This window comes from Tachysurus fulvidraco, chromosome 10 (assembly GCF_022655615.1).
Source record: "Tachysurus fulvidraco isolate hzauxx_2018 chromosome 10, HZAU_PFXX_2.0, whole genome shotgun sequence".
NCBI classification, from domain to species: Eukaryota; Metazoa; Chordata; class Actinopteri; order Siluriformes; family Bagridae; genus Tachysurus; species Tachysurus fulvidraco.
This window is the reverse complement of record NC_062527.1, coordinates 11,849,311-11,869,570: the sequence shown is the minus strand read 5'-3', so window position 1 is coordinate 11,869,570 and position 20,260 is coordinate 11,849,311. Positions and strand designations below refer to the sequence as shown.

Here is a 20,260-nt window from a genome sequence, read left to right as displayed (position 1 = left end):
GTTGCATCACTAACTTAGCTTCCAGGGCAAGAGCAATAATGCCTGCAGCCAGAGGGGCTGAAGCAGACGTGCCAGTGTGTGAGTCCGTGCACTTCTTCCTTAGATCGGTTGTCACCTACAACACACACACACACACAGTGAGAAATTAGATATTATGAAAGTTACTGAAAGTGTACAGAAATGAAAAATGGCAGAACAGCAGCCACAGCCGAGAGCCTGGCTCGTTGACACATTTGACAAAGCTGGCGTCCGGTGAAACCTCTGTCCCTCGTTCACCCACTACTGTTGGGACATCCGGCTGTCCCAAAGATTAATAAGATGGCACTGCCATCATCATGGCTGACTGAGCATGAGTTTAATTAGGGCCTCTGAGACCTGGGGCAGTCCTGGCATTCTCCTACAGTCTGGGATAGAACATGGTCCAGCCCCAGGCAACACTACCATCAGAATCAGCATACAGTAACAGACCCACACACATACACTCAATTGCCATGGTATTAAATACACCTATCAGTATTGGCTCTAAACTGAATAACATACTGACTTTCAAAAATGTAATCTCATTGTTTGCATTCACACCAGCTTACTTGCTGTAGAAAAATGCCCTTAAGGTGGATTACTTTCAATCAATCAAAACCACATCAACAATAACCATAAAAAACAACAACAAATGCACAGAATGGTTTGAAGAAGTGATGCTAGGGCTGTTTTACTTTGTAGCCCAGACTGTAGATTTATGCAGTCTATCAGCATCAGTTCAGTGATCACACAGAGTGACTCCGCTTAGATTTGATCACATTTGATCTATTTTCCTTCTGATATATTGAAATGGCAACAGAAATAATGGCACAGAAAATATATTTGCAGATGTAATAAATATGAAAGAGACAAATAATTTATTCCATCCTTTTTTAAAAATAAATAAATAAAAATTTTGAGGAAACTGCAAATTGATACTTTGCACATACAGTACATACACATGTCACTACATGTCACTGCTACTGCTGCTCTGATAATCCATTGATGGATGAGGCAGACAACTTGTGTATAGCAAAATGCACTTGGTATGCATTACAAAAAGACAGATAATGTACACATTTGTAAGCACAGGATGGGTGTACTAAATAGTTGAGGCAGTACATACACTTTGTATGTGTACACAAACATGCATTAGCACTCACACACATGCAGACAAACAAACAAGCACACTCCCAAACAGCACTAAATAAATAGCTTTCAGCCATCAGACAGAATCTGGACTAACCCTGACACCTTAACAAAATGGAAGGGCCAAGGGGAAGAGCAAAATGTTATCAATGCCAAAAGCATGCAGATAGGGACCCAGTCCACAATTTCAAATGAGCTGTTTGTAACCGACTGCTTCTCCAGTGCTGGGGACAAATGAGGCGAGAGAAAAAAATAGAGAGAGAGAGAAATGCTCATCTCCAGAATTCACAATCACTCTCACTGGCACATATAATTACTGGTAAATCATAGAGAATTAGGCGATTGTCCCTCAGGCAGAAGAATATGGTGAGCACCTCAACAAGTAGCATGGAAGGTTTAAAAGGCTTATCAGACTACATTGTTGAAACTGTAAAGCCTATCCACAAATGTAATGTGCATTTCAGCTTAGGCTTAAGGGATTTAATTAACTTTAAAGGCTGTGCCTAAATTAGTTATAAGTCGGTGTGGTGTGACAACACACCAGACACTTCTGGAAGAAAAAAGAGCACCCTACCAAATATATACTACATATATGCTGGCATTGCACTCCGATCTTGTTTGTAGATCTTTGCCCCATTTGTCATCACTACCACCATTAAACACAGTTCTACACTGACTCTCGTTCTCTACCCTTATCTATCTTTATCTTGTGTATTTTGTGACATAGAAGGCAAAAATGTCCTGCCTTCAGTGTACCTAACAAATTCCTGAGCATGTTTTTTTATATGACCAGTGGAAGATTAATCCCTTGAGGCTATGCGATATTTCACTGTACAGCTTGCGAGAGCATGCAGAAATGCAGGTATTGGAATAATTTCTCTCGCCTTGTCTCACATTCTATTTCACCACAAGATGTACCAGCTGTTACCTATCGTCCTTGTGTAAAACAAAGAAACCCTCGTCATAACTGTACAAGAACGCTAGCATCTGTTCATTTTTCAGACGTGCTGATCCACTTGGGGAACAGGCGTTAATGAGCGTTTATTGTGTTTGCATGTGAGGCTGTATGTTGTGTATATATAGATATATAAAAGGCTACGAATCAATGTAAATAAATGAATAAATATTCAAGTGTAATTTACCTGTAATCAAACTAGCTATCTTAATAGAAGTCTGTGTGAACAAATGAGTGAGATGGCAGCAATGTGATGAGATACAAATCACACAATAGGCACAAATGTGTAGAGAGACATGCTCCAGTAAAGCTTTGTCCACCAGAGACATGGCCCCTAGAGCACTGTTTACAAGAATGAAAACTGTCTGTACTCATTTATATGTATGAGATTAAGTTGGCCTGCTGTGTGCATGTTATTATTATAACAGAATTTTCTGAAGGTCAGCTGATACTTGAACTATGAATAAGGGTGTGTGGCTGGTATTGGCAAGTATTTAGTAACACAAAAATCATTAAACTAAAGACTTATACATCATACCACACCATATAGTCTATTTGAACTGATGGGCTATAAACAAGCAAACACACAAACACACCTGACAGTTTAATAGGAAAACTGGTAAACCTGCTCAATTTTATAATCAGACAAATCATGCAGAGTGTTATTTAATGTTCATTTCAGACATTAGAAAGGGGAAGAATTGTGATCCTGGGTGATTTTGACAGTGGCATAATTGTTGGCACATTGTCGGGTTCTCAGAAGACTTCTCTTTCACACAAGAAGTATCCAGGGATAAATGCATTGTTGATGAGAGGAGTCAAAGTAGAATAATAGACCGATTCAAGCTGACAAGGACTCTACAATAACTTGGCCACTCAAAGTCTTTCTAGTCTTCAGCTCTTCAGTCTGCGTGATTCTGCGCCCACTAGTCTCAGACTCCTCTTCGTAGCCGACAGGAGTGGGAACCTTTGTGGTATTCTGCTATTGTAGCCAAAGCACCTCAAAGACTGATAAGTTACTGTAACCCTCCTGTCTGCCCATTATATTCTGAATGGCTGGCAAAACTGGTGCTCACTGGTTTTCCTGAATTTCCCCATTCTGATGTTTGATGTGAACATTAAGTGAGGCTCTTGAACTGTATCTGCATAATTTCAGATATTGGGATGCTGTCATGAGTGAATAAGCTGATTTATTTCTGACTGCCTCCGGTAAATGTATAGTTTACATACTACTGCTAATTAAAAAAAGAAATATAAATTATTCCTTGTATAATGTTCTTTGCATTTAAAAACTTAATGTCCACTCACATTGGACTGGACTGGAGTTATTTTTATTAGCCAACCTTTTATTAATTGCTACTCCTACTAGAGCTTTGAAGACACATGCACCAAATTCGGATATGTCGTAGACTCTGGTCTGAAGTTTGTTGTCTGAAGTTGAAGTTTATTACTTTTCTAAGCGATCGGAATTCCGGCATTCCTGGTACGGAAGCTCGAAATGGCCCTTTTCCCATAGACTCCCATTATAAACTTTTTTTAGGTTTATAACTCGGCAAGTTTTAGAGTGATTTACACCCAACTCGACCAGCTCCTTTAGGACCTTACTCCGGACGAAGTTTTATTTCGGGGTACCAACAGAACTTTCGGTTCAATTCAACGATTGAATATCCCAAAAACTTCCATAGACTTGAATGGGGAATTAAAATTCCTTTATGCTCTCACACACACAGTGTGCGCAGAGCTCAGGCACCGCTTCTCTTCTGTGTTCTCCTAGTCACTGGAGATGTAAAGAAGACTCTCAATACATGTAACTATCAACTCCAAAAGTATTGGCCCCCTCTATCTATCTATCTATCTATCTATCTATCTATCTATCTATCTATCTATCTATCTATCTATCTATCTATCTATCTATCTATCTATCTATCTATCTATCTATCTATCTATCTATCTATGTTATTCATTCAGCATTAAGAATTGCATGTACTGTTCTATGCAGTATAATAATAAGTAGAATCCCATAATGACTGCAGTATTGACACGTTATGTATGTCACGTGAAAATAAAAAATTTGCACAACATGCACACATGACATATCAAAACACTCAGCACAATGAAGGGAACTGCCTCACGTGTATTCTGGTCACGTCACGTGATGTCACGTGCAGCCCCGCCCTCAAAATTAGCAAAACCAAAAAATTTCCACAACATTGACATTAAAATACTCAGGACAATGAGGGTAATTGTGCCACGGGTATTCGGATGACGTCACATGCTCATATCCGCTTGCCTCCAAAGGTATTGGCATCCTAGCAGCGGCCATTTACTTGCTTCATCAAAGCCAACATCAAAGTTTGTTGTGACGAACTTTACAAATCTAGTTGTACTCATTGAATATATACAAAAAAAAAAAAATTTAATTTAAAATACATTGTGTGTGAAATAAGATATACTGCTTTTAGTCCTAGTTACATCTTTTTGTAATAAAATAAAAACTCATCATAAGTTAGTTATAAGCTATTACATAATGACAAACTAATAATGCTAATAATAAACTGTGACATTTAGGGTTTTAGTTTTCTGTTTTTAGCTTAGTGTGGCTTGAAATTGAGTTTCAGCCAAAAAATGTAGCAGGAATGTGTGCGATGCTTACAATCTGTTTCTCATTGAGGTTCCCACTGCTGTAGGTGGTAGCGAGTGTGGAGGAGCAGGCCTCGCTATACCACGGCACATTGCCATACTGAGTCGTGCTGCTAATGGACAGTGTGTAGATGCTGTTGGTGTAGCCATCACAGTTACAGCTGTCCTTCTCCCGGCCACCGTTTCCTGAGGCCCACACAAAAATAGAGCCCAGACCGCCTCGACCCTATGACACACACACACACCCACACACACACCCACTCACACACATTACTTTACTAAACATACATGCAAAAAAATCCATCATTCTCCATTAAACCAATGTGTGAAAAATTAAAACAACAAAACACCAATAAATAAATCCTCACTGGATTGATTATTGAGCAACAAACAGAAAATATTATAAGATCTATTCAAATTAGCCAAACTCTTTATCTCATTGACATAACAGGGAAAATGTTTGAGATGTCTAGAAAACATATATTGCAAATTTGATGCATTCCAAACAGTGTTTAGAAATAATACACTTTAGTTACTTGCAGATCATTTCTCACCGTCACTCACTATGAATAGATTTGGTGTTGAACTTACAGTTTACACAAAACTCCTATGATTATGTATGAGGTACAAAGTGAATGCAGTGCAAAACATCATGAATATCTCTTCTATTTGCAAATCCTCCATTTCATATAAATAATTTAGCAGACAGCGAGTTAAATCAACACTGAAATGTCATTCAAATTTAAGTGATCGAATAAGAAATTTGAGAGAGACAGACGGACAGACAGAGACAGACAGACAGAGAGAGAGAGAGAGAGAGAGAGAGAGAGAGAGAGAGAGAGAGAGAGAGAGAGGCAGTCCATGGTGTTACCCTGGGGACTGAAAGAAGCAGAAGACAAGTAGCACCTTACCTGAGACAGACATTTACAGAAATGGACAGAATAAACAAATGCATGTATATTTTTTTAATGGAAACTAATGTTGCTAGGATACTTTTGGTCTGCATTAAGCATTGTTCATTTTTAACTTGCCTGTATTTCTCTTGTCATTGATTAGCAAAGCAATAACATTTGTACACAAATAGTTTCATAATTGCAGAGTAATTATCTATTCAGTGTACATACACACAATTTTGACAGATTTATTTAATTATTTTATAAAGGCTTATGTTTCAAATTTGTTTTGTTTCCAAGACAAATATACAGTGAAGCACACACATTTTTACAAAGTCTTTGTTATTGTTATTAGGGGTCTAACACAGTATACTGGAGTCATAATTAAATAATGAACATTAATAGCATGAACTTCAAGATATCCGCCAATTGCAGAGCACAAGGCGTGATTTTTCAGAATGCAATGTAATTTTTCGCCTTATGGTTAGAGAGTCTGACTCGTAATCCCAAGGTTGTGGGTTCGAGTCTCGGGCCGTGTGTTCACTGCTGTGTGTGTGCACTTTGGATGGGTCAAATGCAGAGAACGAATTCTGAGTATGGGTCACCGAACTTAGCCGTACGTCACGTCACTTTCAAGAATTCTGTTTTCATTTGAATGTAGATATATCACTTTTATCCAGGTCTGTGTTATTCTTTTATTATTCTACTTAGCAGATAAAGGTCCAGAGTTGATTGTGACATTTTCATTTGGAATAACCCTAGGTCTTAAAAATAAAGTTCAACGTGCTGCCGATGACAATGAATCAAGCTAGCATTAGGCTGAAAAATAAATCAGAGAGATAGCAACATTGTGCACAGCCAAATATAACAAAAAGGATCACATTGGCAAGCTCAGGAACACCAAAAGACTCAAAACAGGAAGAAAATCTAAAAAAAAAAAAAAAAGCTCTGCAAAAAAGAGCTCTGGAAAATAATTCTGTGTAGAAAATGAAACAAACATCAATGTAGAGAAAAGAGCATGGAGTAGGGAAGGAACTGCTCCTGATATGAAGTATTCTACCTCATTTTATGGTGTGGCCATATATTGCTGCCAGTTGAATTGGTTCCCTCATGTTATTGATGTGACTGCCAACAAAAGCAGCAGGATGAAGGCTGAAGTACATCAGACTATATTATCTGCTCTGATTTAATAAAAGCCTACAAAATTAATTGGACGGCACTTCACACTGCAGATGGACAATGACCGAAACACACCCAAGGCTTTTAAAGCAAAGAAGTGGAATGTTCTGCAATCATCTGACCTGAATCTACCTTAGCTGCATTTCACTCGCTGAAGGTTAAATCCTTGGATCCACTGAAAATCTCCAAACAATTTTTGGTACAATGTGCACTTAATTTAATATAAAAAAATGAAGTGATTATTCAGCTTGTAAATCTGCAAAACTACACAACCGTAAAACAAAGATTTATAGCTGCATAGCAATTTGTTTGTAATGTATGAGAAATTTTATACCAATATAAGGGAACAAAAAATATATAAATGTAACCACTACCAAGGGAATCTGAACACTGCATAAGTCATGCATGATGTTAGTTCCCCAATTGTTGGCTGTAGTAGCCATATAGTTCCAGAAGTAGAAGTATAAAGGAAGACCTCCACTCTGTCATTTAGTTTTTGGCTGATCGATTCTTTTTAAATAATATAAAAAGGAAATTAAAGAAAAACTGACAGAGTTCTGTGTTGTTTACATATGTGTAAATTATCTTTGAATTAAGCAGTTTGGAAGATGAGTGGAGGCATGTCTGCTGTGTGAAAACAAAAAAAAAAACACCCCCTCAACCTACAATCATTTACAAAGGATTTTTTTTCCCCATCATCACAGATGTGGGCAATCCCTTTAGGTATGGCAGACCTGCTGAGCTCTGTGATAATGGGATTCTTTTTGAATGCTCTTGTTCTGAGATCTGATCTGAACAGATCACTCAGCTCTTGATACATGTAAGGCATTCAAATGTGAGGTAACAGTGGCAAGGAGCATCCTGTAAGCTTCCATTGTAGCTTAACCAGTTTGACTTGCGATTCTACAGACTGACCTCAGTGACTCCTTGCAGAAACGCCTCCTTAGCCAGCTTGGCAGGGCCGTCCACTGTCTTCCCATCATCCTCTGGGCCCCAGCTGGCACTGTAAATATCTATGTGCTGATTGTTGATGCTTAGAGACTGAGCCTCCACCACATCTGTCACTTCACCATCCAACATGCGCACACCTGCCAAGAGAGAACAGCTCACAATTACTACAGAACACACATACATCGAAAGAGCAAGAGAGTGCGAGAGAGAAGTCTTATTTTGCATTATATGCCACAAAGGAATTCATGTCTGTGAATATGAATCATACTGTATACTGCATTTTTTCAGTCATGCAATACTTTTGATTTAAACTTCACTACGATTATCTGCATTTATATCAACTTTTTCTTTTTTTTTAAAAATACATGCTGAAATTTTGCTATGCATTAAGGTATTGGTGGCTCAGTGGTTAAGTTTCAGTCCATCAAATGTTCAAATCACAACACTGCCACTGTTGGGCCCTTGAGAAAGGCCTTTAACCTTTAATCTGCTGATCTAAATTCTAAACCTCTTTGCATAAAATCACCTGCCTAATAAATACATGCAAATGTACTGTCTCCCCTGTTGACACGAAACAATTGTAGGCATATGCGAGCAAATTTATGCAGAAGAGAGAAGTTAGTGCTTTCTCCTCTGAGTGTGTTGAGCTCCACTCTAATACTACAGGAACAAGAGTGTGAAAAAATGCAGTGGCGGGCAACGTGAAAGAAGCTTTTGCTAGACCTCACCCTCCCCTGTTAGTAGCTGTTGTGTTAAAAGGGGAACACTATAAAACCTGCTTAAAATAGAATTAATGAAAGAGAGAGTGAGAGAGAGAGAGAGAGAGAGAGTGAGAGAGAAAGAGAGAGAGAGAACAAAAGAGCAGAACAGAAGAAAAAACTGTAGATTAGATGTCTCTCAGGATCACACAGAGAGTTTCCTCTCAGCTCAAATGAATATGCTGACATTAAGTTTGCAGTTAAAATCTCAGCAACAAAGACAATCAAGAGTGAATGGAAATCAGCTCTGGTGTTACCTTGGTGTCACATAGGTTGAGACACTAATGCACTCAGCTGCCCAGTCGCTCTTTTTTTACCCAAACACAAATGCACTGTGAATGGTAAATGTAGCACAATCTACACTCTTTGCCCATACAGTATATATGCAGATGCCTGGTGCGCACACACACACACACACACACGCACGCACACACGCACGCACACACACACACACACACAAGAAGTGCCTTCTCTGTCTGAATGCAATTAATTATGTGTTTAAAGATACATAAATGTCCAGAATCATACTATTTAAATGAAAGGCAGAGAATTCTGATCTAGCAAAATTTTTTTGTCTGTAACTGGAAAACATAACTACATATCCACTCCTGATATTGATAAAGCACTCTGATGATTCAGATTTGAGTTGGTACTGGTATCTCTGACTGTGATAAATCACGTAGAACAAATTCCCAGGAGGCAAATTAGATAACTATGATTTAATGTGTCAGATTTGAGGATCAGCAGTTGGCATAAAAACACTCAGGCTCAAATGGCAGATTAGTTTAGTTTATTATTAAATCTTCCATTTCTAACTCCCAAATTGTAGCACTCACCCCCAATTTTGGCATTGTAGGCTACACCTACACCACAGACACCATTGTTCGCTGCAGCAGCCACCTCTCCAGCACAGCGAGTCCCATGTCTACAGCAAGAGAGGGAAAGAGAGAGAGGCCTATTAGGTATCCATACATTTATGTGATATCACCTTATTAACCAACTGTCTCACATCTACACCCAATATAATATAATTGAAATAAAATTCACATTCAATTAAATTACAACTAAAATTTCAATCCATAATATAAATACCAAATGCCAAGACATTAATTTAACAAAAACCCAATAAAATAGCATTAGTATCCTAATGCTTGGATCAGACCGCAAGTCCAATAAAATATATGACTGTGATTATTTATTTTATTTTATTTATTTATGTTCCCATAGCACTACAGTTGTATCTGCAGGGGGTGGGGTTGGATATAGGTCTGGTTGTAGAGCTCTCATGGTACAAAATTTCCAACATATAGAATGAAGCTCTTGAGCTGAAAAGGAAGGTTCTACAAGTGTGAGCTCTATAGACACCCCCCCATTTTATGGAAAATAAATGTCTATTGGAAGTTTAATCCACAATATTTCAATTTAAACATGAAATACCAGAGCACTGCTGAGAGAAAGATCTTGTCAGGTCTCATGAAACAAAGATGTGGCTCTTTCATGGAGTAATAGATGACAGTTATCATGACAAATGGCCATCGCTGTAAAATGGCTCATGAATAGGAAATGCTGTGCTCATGTCAGCTCATATTGCTAGTCATTTCCAGAGTAGAGCCTTAATCTATAGTGAGGTCTGTCCATCACATTCTGAAAAGTATGGTTTCATTCAAACGTGTTCATTCAAACACACAGAAATGATAGTCATTTGTTTCTGAAAAACACTTTCAAAATTGTTGGCACACTTAAAATTACCATTTTTGTAATGCCTGAGAGAGATTAGCAATATCTTTCTGTTATGTTCTGATGGGATTCATACAGAAAATATTTAGCTAAAAATATATATACAGGTATATATATAAATATCTTTTTTGGTTGTTTTGTTTTTGTTGTTTTGATATATTCATAAAAGTAAAAACAGTACAAATCATTAGTAATCTACCTTCAATTTTACAGTATCGGGTTCTTATAAGCCTACACAATAAAAAAATAAATAAATAAATAAAAATAAAAAATAAAACTAAATAAATAAATAAATGAGCAAACAAACAAAGAAACTAATTAATAGACAACTCTCCTATTAAAAGATGAAAACATATCAAGGCCAACCCACTAGCAGCCTTCCAAATTAAAGAGTTTGGAAAGTAGCCATTAATTACTCCTGGGTATAGACAGAAAGCTCTGTGTTATGTCAATTTCTAGCATCTTCACTGCATTACATTTTAAGCATGATCGATGGTGAAGGTTTACTTTCTAATGCTATTTAATCACCATGAAGGTAGAATTGTGAGAATGCTATCAGTTTTTTTGGCCATAACTAAATCCACTACTCTGGCAGTTCATTGCCACTTTCAAGTATCCTTTGTATCATTTCACACGCTGTAGCTGATAAATGCAGAATTGCAGTACTCTTGACACATACTCCTATCACATAACAGATAAAGCTAGCAAGTCTCCTACGCATTCAGCTAGCAGCTTTGTTCATTGTGACACCGAATAGCACTAGCAGGCAGTGAAATGACGTGGACTGACAATAAAAATAAACATGATTAGTCATGGACAAAAATGAACAAGAATCACATGATGTTCAGCTGTGTATGTGTCAGATATCCTGAATCATGTTAAAGCCAGTACCTTAAGGTCATAGAGGAAGAACAATAGAGCTATACAAAATCAATTACCCCATTCTTCATTATCTTACATCAATTTCAGGCGTGAACCACAATGATGAGGTGAGCAGACCGTCAGGGGACTTGTTAGCCTATTTGTCTCTAAGCCAGACAACAAAAAGGAATAGTACCAAATCATTGGTAAGGCACCTTATGCAGCAGAACAGTAGATTATTTTTCTCCATCCTTGAAGTTTTCTATAGTTCTCTATAACTGAAATTTAAAAAATTGATTGTATAAAAGACTGATCTACAGTCAAAAGATGCCCTACTTGATGTGAATGTGAGTGTTACAGTCTGGCCATGTGTTTAGAACAGCATGGTATCTTTGCTCAGCTATTCATTGGAACTGGATTATGCACCGACTAAAGGGATTAGTCCATTTTCCAGGCGGCTAAACTCAACCCTCAAGCTTTAAAATCCCACATACGCTACATGAAGGAAAGTGAAAATGTCAATAAGACAAAAAAAAAAAGAGAAAAAAGTCCTGCATCCAATCCTTCAACTAGTGCAGATGTTTGCTCATGTTTAGTGTTTTCAGGACAGTGAACTCTTTCCTCCCACTACAAACATGGTCACAGTTTAATTCCTAATTCATGCTTCACTCTTCTCAGAAGAGGGGATTCTGTCTCACATAAGTGGAGCCTGTGGCATCTGCCATGGCAGATTGGAGGGATTGCTTTGTGTCACATGAGGTGGAGTATAAGTAGAGTGATGCAACTCTTCAGCTTAATTAAGATTTTTTTAGATGAACATCTTAACATGACCTGCAAAACAACAACAACAACAAACACGCAAGCAACAAACAACAACAAAAAACAACTGTCCTTCTGCCAGGCCTGCCCTGAAGGATTGTTTAATGGAGAATACACACTGATCTACACAGAACTGATAAGATCCAGAGCAGAGACCGCTTGCCTAATAGACAGACTCAAGCGAAGAAGCTGTCTTACAGCTGATGAGATATAGAACTCTAAAGCTGTACGACTGATGAATGTAGATTGAGAGATGCAGTCTTTGCAGAGTCTATCTCTAAAATGTGCCTCGTATCTTGGGGCTTTGGTATTCACCCTGCATTGTGGAGAATAAAAACAAGGCAGAGCAGGCAGGCAGACCAGACATAGGATTCAGTAATATTAATTTCTGATGGGGAAAGACAAGAACAGATAATATTGCCTTGGACATGCCTTAAAAATCTGCATACAGGATGTGTTAGAAAATGAGCTGATTGTCACAGAACAAGTGGCTCCACTCTCCACTTTAATATAGAGTCCTTATACATATATTCATCAATTCTTATTTGGAGGTGAAAGCATTCGTCACAGTGGGATTTGTGGCTCAGTGGGAAGTAATAGCGCCCTTCCATTTGTTCTCTGTTTTGGCTATGCAGCTATGTTGAAGAGCTGTGCAACTTTACTGCTATTGACAGAAACACAATTTTTCCTCTCATTTCATGGACTTGAATCAATTCACTAGAGTATAATCATGTTGACAGCTGAAGTGTGTGAGTGGTGCATTGTTTCCTGATGGCTTTTTCAAAACTGGTGAGCTGTGGTACAGACATAGGCATAGCTGAGATTTGTTTATTCCCCTCTGTGTTTCTTCTCTTGCATCACTGAGAGAAAAGAGTATGTCTTACTGACATGAGGATCTTTTAACCACCTTTCACTGTTCCGCAGTCCATCTGGTGAGAACACAGCAACCATATGAAAAGCAAACACACAAGATTCTCTATCTCTGTCATTTTCACTCTCATACAAACACAAGCACATACAGAAGCCAGGCATAACAGCTGGACTAGAGACCTGAGAGATCGTGGGAGTGTTTTTTAACAAACTCATTATAGGCTTGCTTGGCTTCTTTTCTGCTTCGATCCAGTGTTGAATTTAAAATAAGAATAAAAATGTGTGGCAATGCCTGAAAAGCAGCTTTGGCAGACAGCCCAGAAAGTCTGGGACTTGAGTCAAATCCCCTAACATTTCTGTCAGGGTTTCGTCCTGACACAAACTTATGGCTGGGAGAGTTCTGTTCCCCAGGGTCCACAAGCTTATATCACAGTTTAACTATTGTTTTTTTAATTTAACTGTTCTATGAGAATAAGAAATATAAGCAGCTTAACAGTGTAAACAACAAAAATTCTTCAGCACCGAAAATTTAACCTCAATGGATTTGCCCAGAGACATGGTCGAGGACATCCTACTGAAAGAAATCAAAGATGAGGGGACAAAACTGTCAAGGGGAAAAGGGAGAGCAAAGAATCCAATAATATTTGTAAGAATATAGAAAATGTCTTTGATGTTAGAATAGATAAGATCTTGAAGCCTAGCAGAAATCGTTTTGAAACATTACTGCATTCAAAGTGCATGGACAATTTGAGGGTATCTCAGCAGGTTAAACAGAATGTTGGAGAAGGAGGGTTTAAGGAGTTGGACAGGCTGAATCAGGGTTGCAAGACTTCCGTCTGAATTTTTCATGAATGATTGATAGCAGCATATTGCTGGAGGTGCTTTAGGTTTTTCACAGACTATAAAATATAATTATACTGTAAAAGATGTCCTGACCTTTGTGGTTCCACATGCCAACCAATCGGAACTGCAGTTAATTTACACTTTTTTTTAAATATAAGAAAATCAGATGATGGTGTATGGCATCATATTGTGTGCAAAGTGTTTGGATTTGTCGGATAAAGCGGTAGAAAATGAGTGAGTGAGTGAGTGAGTGAGTGAGTGTTTGGCTTTGCAACCTTCACAAACGTACTCTAACTAGAAAAGTGAAGACGGCTTTACCTGTTGTCATTCAGTTGTGTGTATCTGGGCTGTGGGTCAGAATCTCTGTCATTCACATCATAACTTGCATCTGGATCCTGAGGAGAAATGTGCTGAAAACTCCTGAACTGGAAAGCTATAGTTCTCATTATAAGACATTCTGTCATATCATGAATACGGAATCTAAAAGAGACAGAAACGTCTTCATGGACAAAGTTTCCTTAATCTTTAGTCTGAAAATAGTTTTAATATCGTTTCAATAGTTTAAAATATGTTTCTAACTTTTTAAGGGTCTGTACTGACTTTGAGACTTCTGAGATATGAGGAAAATACTCACATAATTCTGCACCAGGTCTGGGTGATCTTTCTCGATGCCATCATCCAGGATGGTAATGACGACGCCCCTCCCTGTGAAGCCCTGAGCCCAGGCTTCTTTCACCTGCAGGTCTTGCCGACTCGGGTTGTACTGACAAATTAAAGGTAGACTTCAGACTTCATATCAGACTAGTGGGAATAAAGCCTGGATACTTAACATAAAAGATTAAACTGTAAAATATTGCTTCTCTCTGGGGTGTCACACACGATCATATCTCAACCAAATACAAGTCCAGAGGGAAAATTAAATCTCAATGACAGAAAAGGGCCTACATAATGAACATAATGTATGAGCAGTAAGTTCAGTAGTGTGTATCTAATTATGACATTTGTGATGTTGGTGAAGTGACTATCCTAAATGGAATGGCTGTGATTTTCTACATCATGATCTATTATACTCTGGTGCAGCACTGAACAAATGTCCATTATTTGGCAGAAAAAAAATGATCATCATTACATTACTTGTTGTAAACAAGATCACACTGCAGTTAAGTATGACCAAAATGTGAATATACTGTAAACAAATCTAATATTTGTGCACAAAATAGTTCATGCGCATATGTGTATTTATAATGCTTGAAAGACCTTTTACTTTTTGTGATTAAAACACCTCTGATGAATGTCAATGCATCATGTGCCATTATTCTCAATACTGTGTTTTGAACTAAAACTGGTAACAGTAATACAGTAATAAATACAAAAAAAAAATTCTGTAATGTCTTAAACTGTCATAAATATCCCTCATACTCCCTTAAATATCCATATACAGACACAAAACACCAGAAGTACTTGGCTGAAATGCAGTACAGCAAAGTGACAAATAACAACAGAAACAGAAATTTATAAAATGCCAGAAGATACACACTGAGTTGCTGTAGCCCATTTCCCCACACAGTAGGTGTCAGCCACTCTGGTGCAGGAAAACATATGAACATACTCAACTGGGAAAACAGTGTGCTGAGTTAACCAAACACACACGTGCAGATACATGACAAACCTGACTGGAGACCCAAACTTCTTTCAGCTTTCTTTCTTCTTCATTGTCTTTTTCACTGAAATTTAACATGGACTTTCAACAATTTTCCAAAGCATTCCCTACTTCTTGTCTTCTTCCCATTGTCCTTTCAGTTGTGAAGATCTGTTTTAATACCATCGCCAAATAAATTTTTTTTTTAATGAAAAACATAGAGGACTGGATGCAACTACAATACACAGACAACTGCTGACATGATTTTAGATAACTGGCCTCTTTTTGTTCCTTATATAAAGCACTTCAAAGCCACCAATGTCCATAATTGAAATGGGCTGCTCTCCTCTCTGGATATAAATCTCCTACCAAAGCACTCATTGGATTATCACCACACAGCATCTTTAAAGCAACTCTACATATGTTTTGTATGCAAATTGATTTGAGCTGAAAGAGCTGAACTATTTTAATAAACCATGCTTCTTGTACAGGATATGATTCGATTATCTCTAGTCCTCTCGGTAGGTTTGCCAGTTAATTATCTAATTGCTTATTAACAATGTGCGTCTTTCAATCATGAATTCTTTTTACATAATAAAATGTTAAAGTTGGTTATTAGTCTCTACCTTTCCATTCGCTCATTGTATTTGGAAGGAGTGAATATGGCTAAATTACACCAATCAAACTGTGATTGGAGAAGCTTGTTTAAATGCAAAATGAGATTAAGGCAGATGGTAGTGTTCCACTCACAAATTCAATTAAAATACAAACAAACCGCTAGGAGTGTTTCAGTTGTACATGCCAAAACAAACGCCATTGGCAGTCTTGTTAATATGTGCGACAGCAGTTTAAAAAAGGATTCATTAGCACTGACTGATTGCAGATGACTGAAAAGAAGACTCCTGAGTAAAGCTCATCCACTTACTAGGTACCACTGCTGGGGGAACCTTGGGTCTGTCAGCTCGCTGTAAATATCCCTCTTCCTCCTCCTCCTGGCAACCTGCTGTTCCGCCCAAACCACCTAAAAAGAGATCAAAGGTAAACACACCCTCCAAAAAGTTCAAATACCAAACACCCGCAGTGCTTTGAAACCAACACACACTTACAAGTTCACATAGTGTACACCTGCAGTGCTTTGAAACCTACACTTTCCTTTACCTCTGCATTCTCATCTCAAGCATATAATTCCCCCCAGACCATTAAATTCAAAACTTATTCGACACACTTGATTTAATCTGACAGCTTTATTGTGTGTGTGTATGACTGGTTTAACCAAGTCTTCATCATGTTCCTGGGAACATTCCAATAAATAAGAGTCCTGTGGGTAGCAGAGACACCATTAGTGTTAACCAGATATTTTAAAACAGCAGAGGGGATGTCTTTAAAAGTATACACAGGCCCTCCTACAACTACATCTACAAATACACCACAAACATTAAGAACCACAAATATCTCCAGCAGGACACATTTCCCAGTCCTGCTGCTCTTTAGTCTGAGATTCTGCTCAAGCTCAAAGAGCAAAGATACAAGTCTCAGAGCTTTCCATTTTCTAACATGCTTTATATTTCTTGGCCTTTTTTCTGTCACCATGTGTCTTGTTTTCACTCCCATGTTTGCAGGTTTCTCTCTCCTCACATTCTCACACAGTCTTCGCCTCTTCTCAAATTTTTTTTTACAAAAAATTGTTATTACAAAAATCCCTGGATAGACATAATTGGGATTGTTTTTAAACATTTGATGTACACAATATGGTACAATGCGCAAACAAACAAACAAAAACAAATATATATACAGTATATTTGGAAAAAGTCACAATATATATCTAATATCACAATAAGGATACATTTGTTAACTGCATTCACCCGTCGGTTAATATCTTTCAGAACCATTTTCTGAATTTTACAAAATTATACATGAATCAAAGAAATGTGATTCCCTGTAAGCTTTAAAGGGCAAACTGGACAGAGACCTGAGCTTTCATAATTACATATGCTTTAGCTGCATAATTGCACGATATAATGCTGACTTAGAGATAGTAATTTATTAGTCAGTGGAGGCAGCACACCAACTACCACTATGCAAATGGTAGGTTAAATTGAGCTGTCAGTGTCTTTATCTTAGAAAAGGGATAATTTAGGGATGTGTGCGTGTGTGTATGTGTGTGTTTGTGTGTCTCTGTGTGTAATTTAATTGGAAGCAGTTTTTAAAAAGTCTGAGTGAAAGTAAACAACGTGCATAATGATGGAAAGAAAAAAAAATTGATGATTTAATGGACATACACTTGACTTACTGTAAAGTCATCCTGACACTGATGTCTACAGTATGTGCGTTTGTACATGATTACTCCATTAGAAATGGTTCTGCAAAGATAAAAAAAAAAGTGTATGTGTATCTGATTGTGTTTCTCTCTTCCTCATTGTTCATGAGAACGCTTCCCTAGCTAATGCTAAGGCCGCCTCCTTTCAACTGATTCACACATGGGAACGTATTTTTACTTAAGTTATTATACTGTATACAACAACCATTTTTTCCTCTTTGTGTTCAAAGCACTTTGTCATATTTTTTTACCTTGGTTTGGTAAAGGATGACAAAGAGAGACAATATGTTTCCAGGACTGTTTAGTACAACTCTTTTTAAAGTCTCAATATACAATGGACATAGATCAAGTAGTTCGAATTTGCCAATTAAGCCACAATTACACTGGAAGTGACGTACACTGGAAGTGCACATGGCAATGCCCCATCTGCTCAGCAACATTTTATAATTTACACAAACTGCTGTTCAGGCATGGGGCTTTTATTTCTATTTTAATTCCCATAATTAAATATTATATGCAAATGTCTGTTATGACAGATTGATATGTGTTGTCACTGTGATCGCATAATGTTAATTAATCTGGTGAGATATTTACTCCCACGTTCTCTGCAAGATAGAATGTTCACCAACACAATCTTCTTTCATGTCAGAGTGTGCACAGATACAAGAGAGCTACATGCTCAAACAGTTGGCTGACATTCAAGTAAACTTGTGCATTTGCTATTTAATTATATCTGTAACCACAAGAACATGTTGCTCCACCGACAGGAGAAACATTGTTTAAATGTATAAAAATGTGTTAAAAATGTATAATACTCTACAATGCCACATTAAAGATGACTGTCTTTTCCACCTTCTGCTTACAGGAAACCTTACTCCTATAAATATTTGGATAATATAATTAGGCAGAAGGCACATCTCTAGTTAATAAGATTAAAAAAAAAAAAAAATAAGCAAGATGGACTGTACCAGTCCTACTCAAATTGTACCACTGCTGTTGATTTCCCTACTGTTCCTTCCATCTGTATGAAAGTATGAATACAAAAACATCTATATTGAATGCACACACACACATACACTCAGAACGAGCATTAATCTCATGGGGAGGCTGTTAATATATTATGAAGTCAATGTGTGTTAAGGTTAAGTACTCCTGCAGAGCAATTTTTCACCCGTTCTAAGACACACAGACAGACAGACCCACAGAGACCCACAATGACAGAGAGACACTCTTTTTCCTTAGTCATCTTTCCAGGCCTTATATACATATTTCAGCTACTAGACACTACATTAATCCTAAAATGTGCAGATGGTGAACAAGGTCAGGTCACACTTGCTTTGAAATATTTTTAGCTGCTTTGACTTTTATCTACTTTTCTCATGAGAAAGCATAGGCTTTAACCTCATTTCAATGTTCTATGGAAATTAAAATTCTGCATTCTGGTACCATACGTTTCTTGAGATGATAGACGTACTCCTACACACCATGCACACTTTGAATTGGGGGGGGAAACAGCACTAAATCTCTGCTGTGGGTGACCTTTATTTAAGGAATTCATTTAAAAAAAATCCCACATTTGTAAAACCCTGCTGCTGTTAGAATCATGTGCATCTGTCTGAAGGTAGGAAGGAAGTAAATTTGAAGTACATGACATTAAAGACATATTTTACTCACACACACAGCTGAGCATGTTTCCTTATTCTATCTATAATACGCATGAAATAAAACACACCATAATTCAGCTTTTCCACAGTGTGTTCTCTTTTGTCACTTTTTCCTTGTGATGAATGGGTCATTTTTCATGTGCTGATTTTGCATCATAATGAGCTTTTTTTTTTTTTTTTTGGTGGATACTGTGTTAATGAGCTCTACAAAATGTGCAGAAGCAAACTGAGACAATGACCACTGCTGGAAATACTATCTTGCTGTCTCAGGAGGTTGGTGCAGAATCTGAAGATCAAATAAATTCTATGTGACATATCTATGGATTAACACCATTGGGTCTGTGTATTTTTAGCAAAACATTCCTATAATTGGACATTATCCAAGTCGGTCAAGCTTCACTTATTGTACTTTATCTGGCTCATGAGAATTCATTATGCGTGTGTGCGGCCTCAGCAGAGTCGAGAGAACAAATGAGGTGCTATCCAAATAATATGAATGTTCTGTTAAGGGAACAAATACTGTACATTACTTAGAGTCATTTGAGATCAAATTACAGTACTTTCTTTCCTTCTGTTGAGTATTTAGCGGTCAAGATGACAAAAATGTGAATTATAAGTTAATCAATCTGTAAGTGGGAGTGTTTATATAGAGAGTGGGAAGTTCATGGATCATGCTACATTAGTTTACATAAGTACAATAAGGCTGTAAGAATATGTGGTATTATGTCTTTTTTATAAAAAGATTTATGAATGATGGCTACAAGGGTCTTCATTTTTGAATTTACATGAAGAGATGGTAACTTGTTTTGAAGTTTTAAGGCATGCAGTGGTGCTATCAGTTATTAGTAACCAGCAATGGTGTCCTCAGAGAGGCATATAGATAGGGTGATCATCTCTGATCCGAAGGGCAAATATGTGACCGTTTTCCTGCCTATAAACGCTGATAGCTTATCTCCAGAATATGCAT

At 37.5% G+C, this 20,260-nt stretch overlaps 1 protein-coding gene across 5 annotated transcripts in view; it reads right to left on the bottom strand.

Annotated features, from left to right (window-relative positions):
- furinb (furin (paired basic amino acid cleaving enzyme) b) overlaps positions 1-20,260 on the bottom strand; it is a 77,657-nt gene that overhangs the window by 11,822 nt on the left and 45,575 nt on the right. For all 5 annotated transcript variants that reach the window (XM_047819419.1, XM_047819418.1, XM_027173171.2 and 2 more), the window contains 7 exons: positions 16,238-16,333; positions 14,308-14,436; positions 13,992-14,068; positions 9,380-9,468; positions 7,750-7,922; positions 4,776-4,988; positions 15-115 (listed from right to left, as the gene is read on the bottom strand). In XM_047819419.1, coding sequence (XP_047675375.1) covers positions 15-115; positions 4,776-4,988; positions 7,750-7,922; positions 9,380-9,468; positions 13,992-14,068; positions 14,308-14,436; positions 16,238-16,333 — 878 coding nt within the window. The remainder of the gene's footprint in view (positions 1-14; positions 116-4,775; positions 4,989-7,749; positions 7,923-9,379; positions 9,469-13,991; positions 14,069-14,307; positions 14,437-16,237; positions 16,334-20,260) is intronic.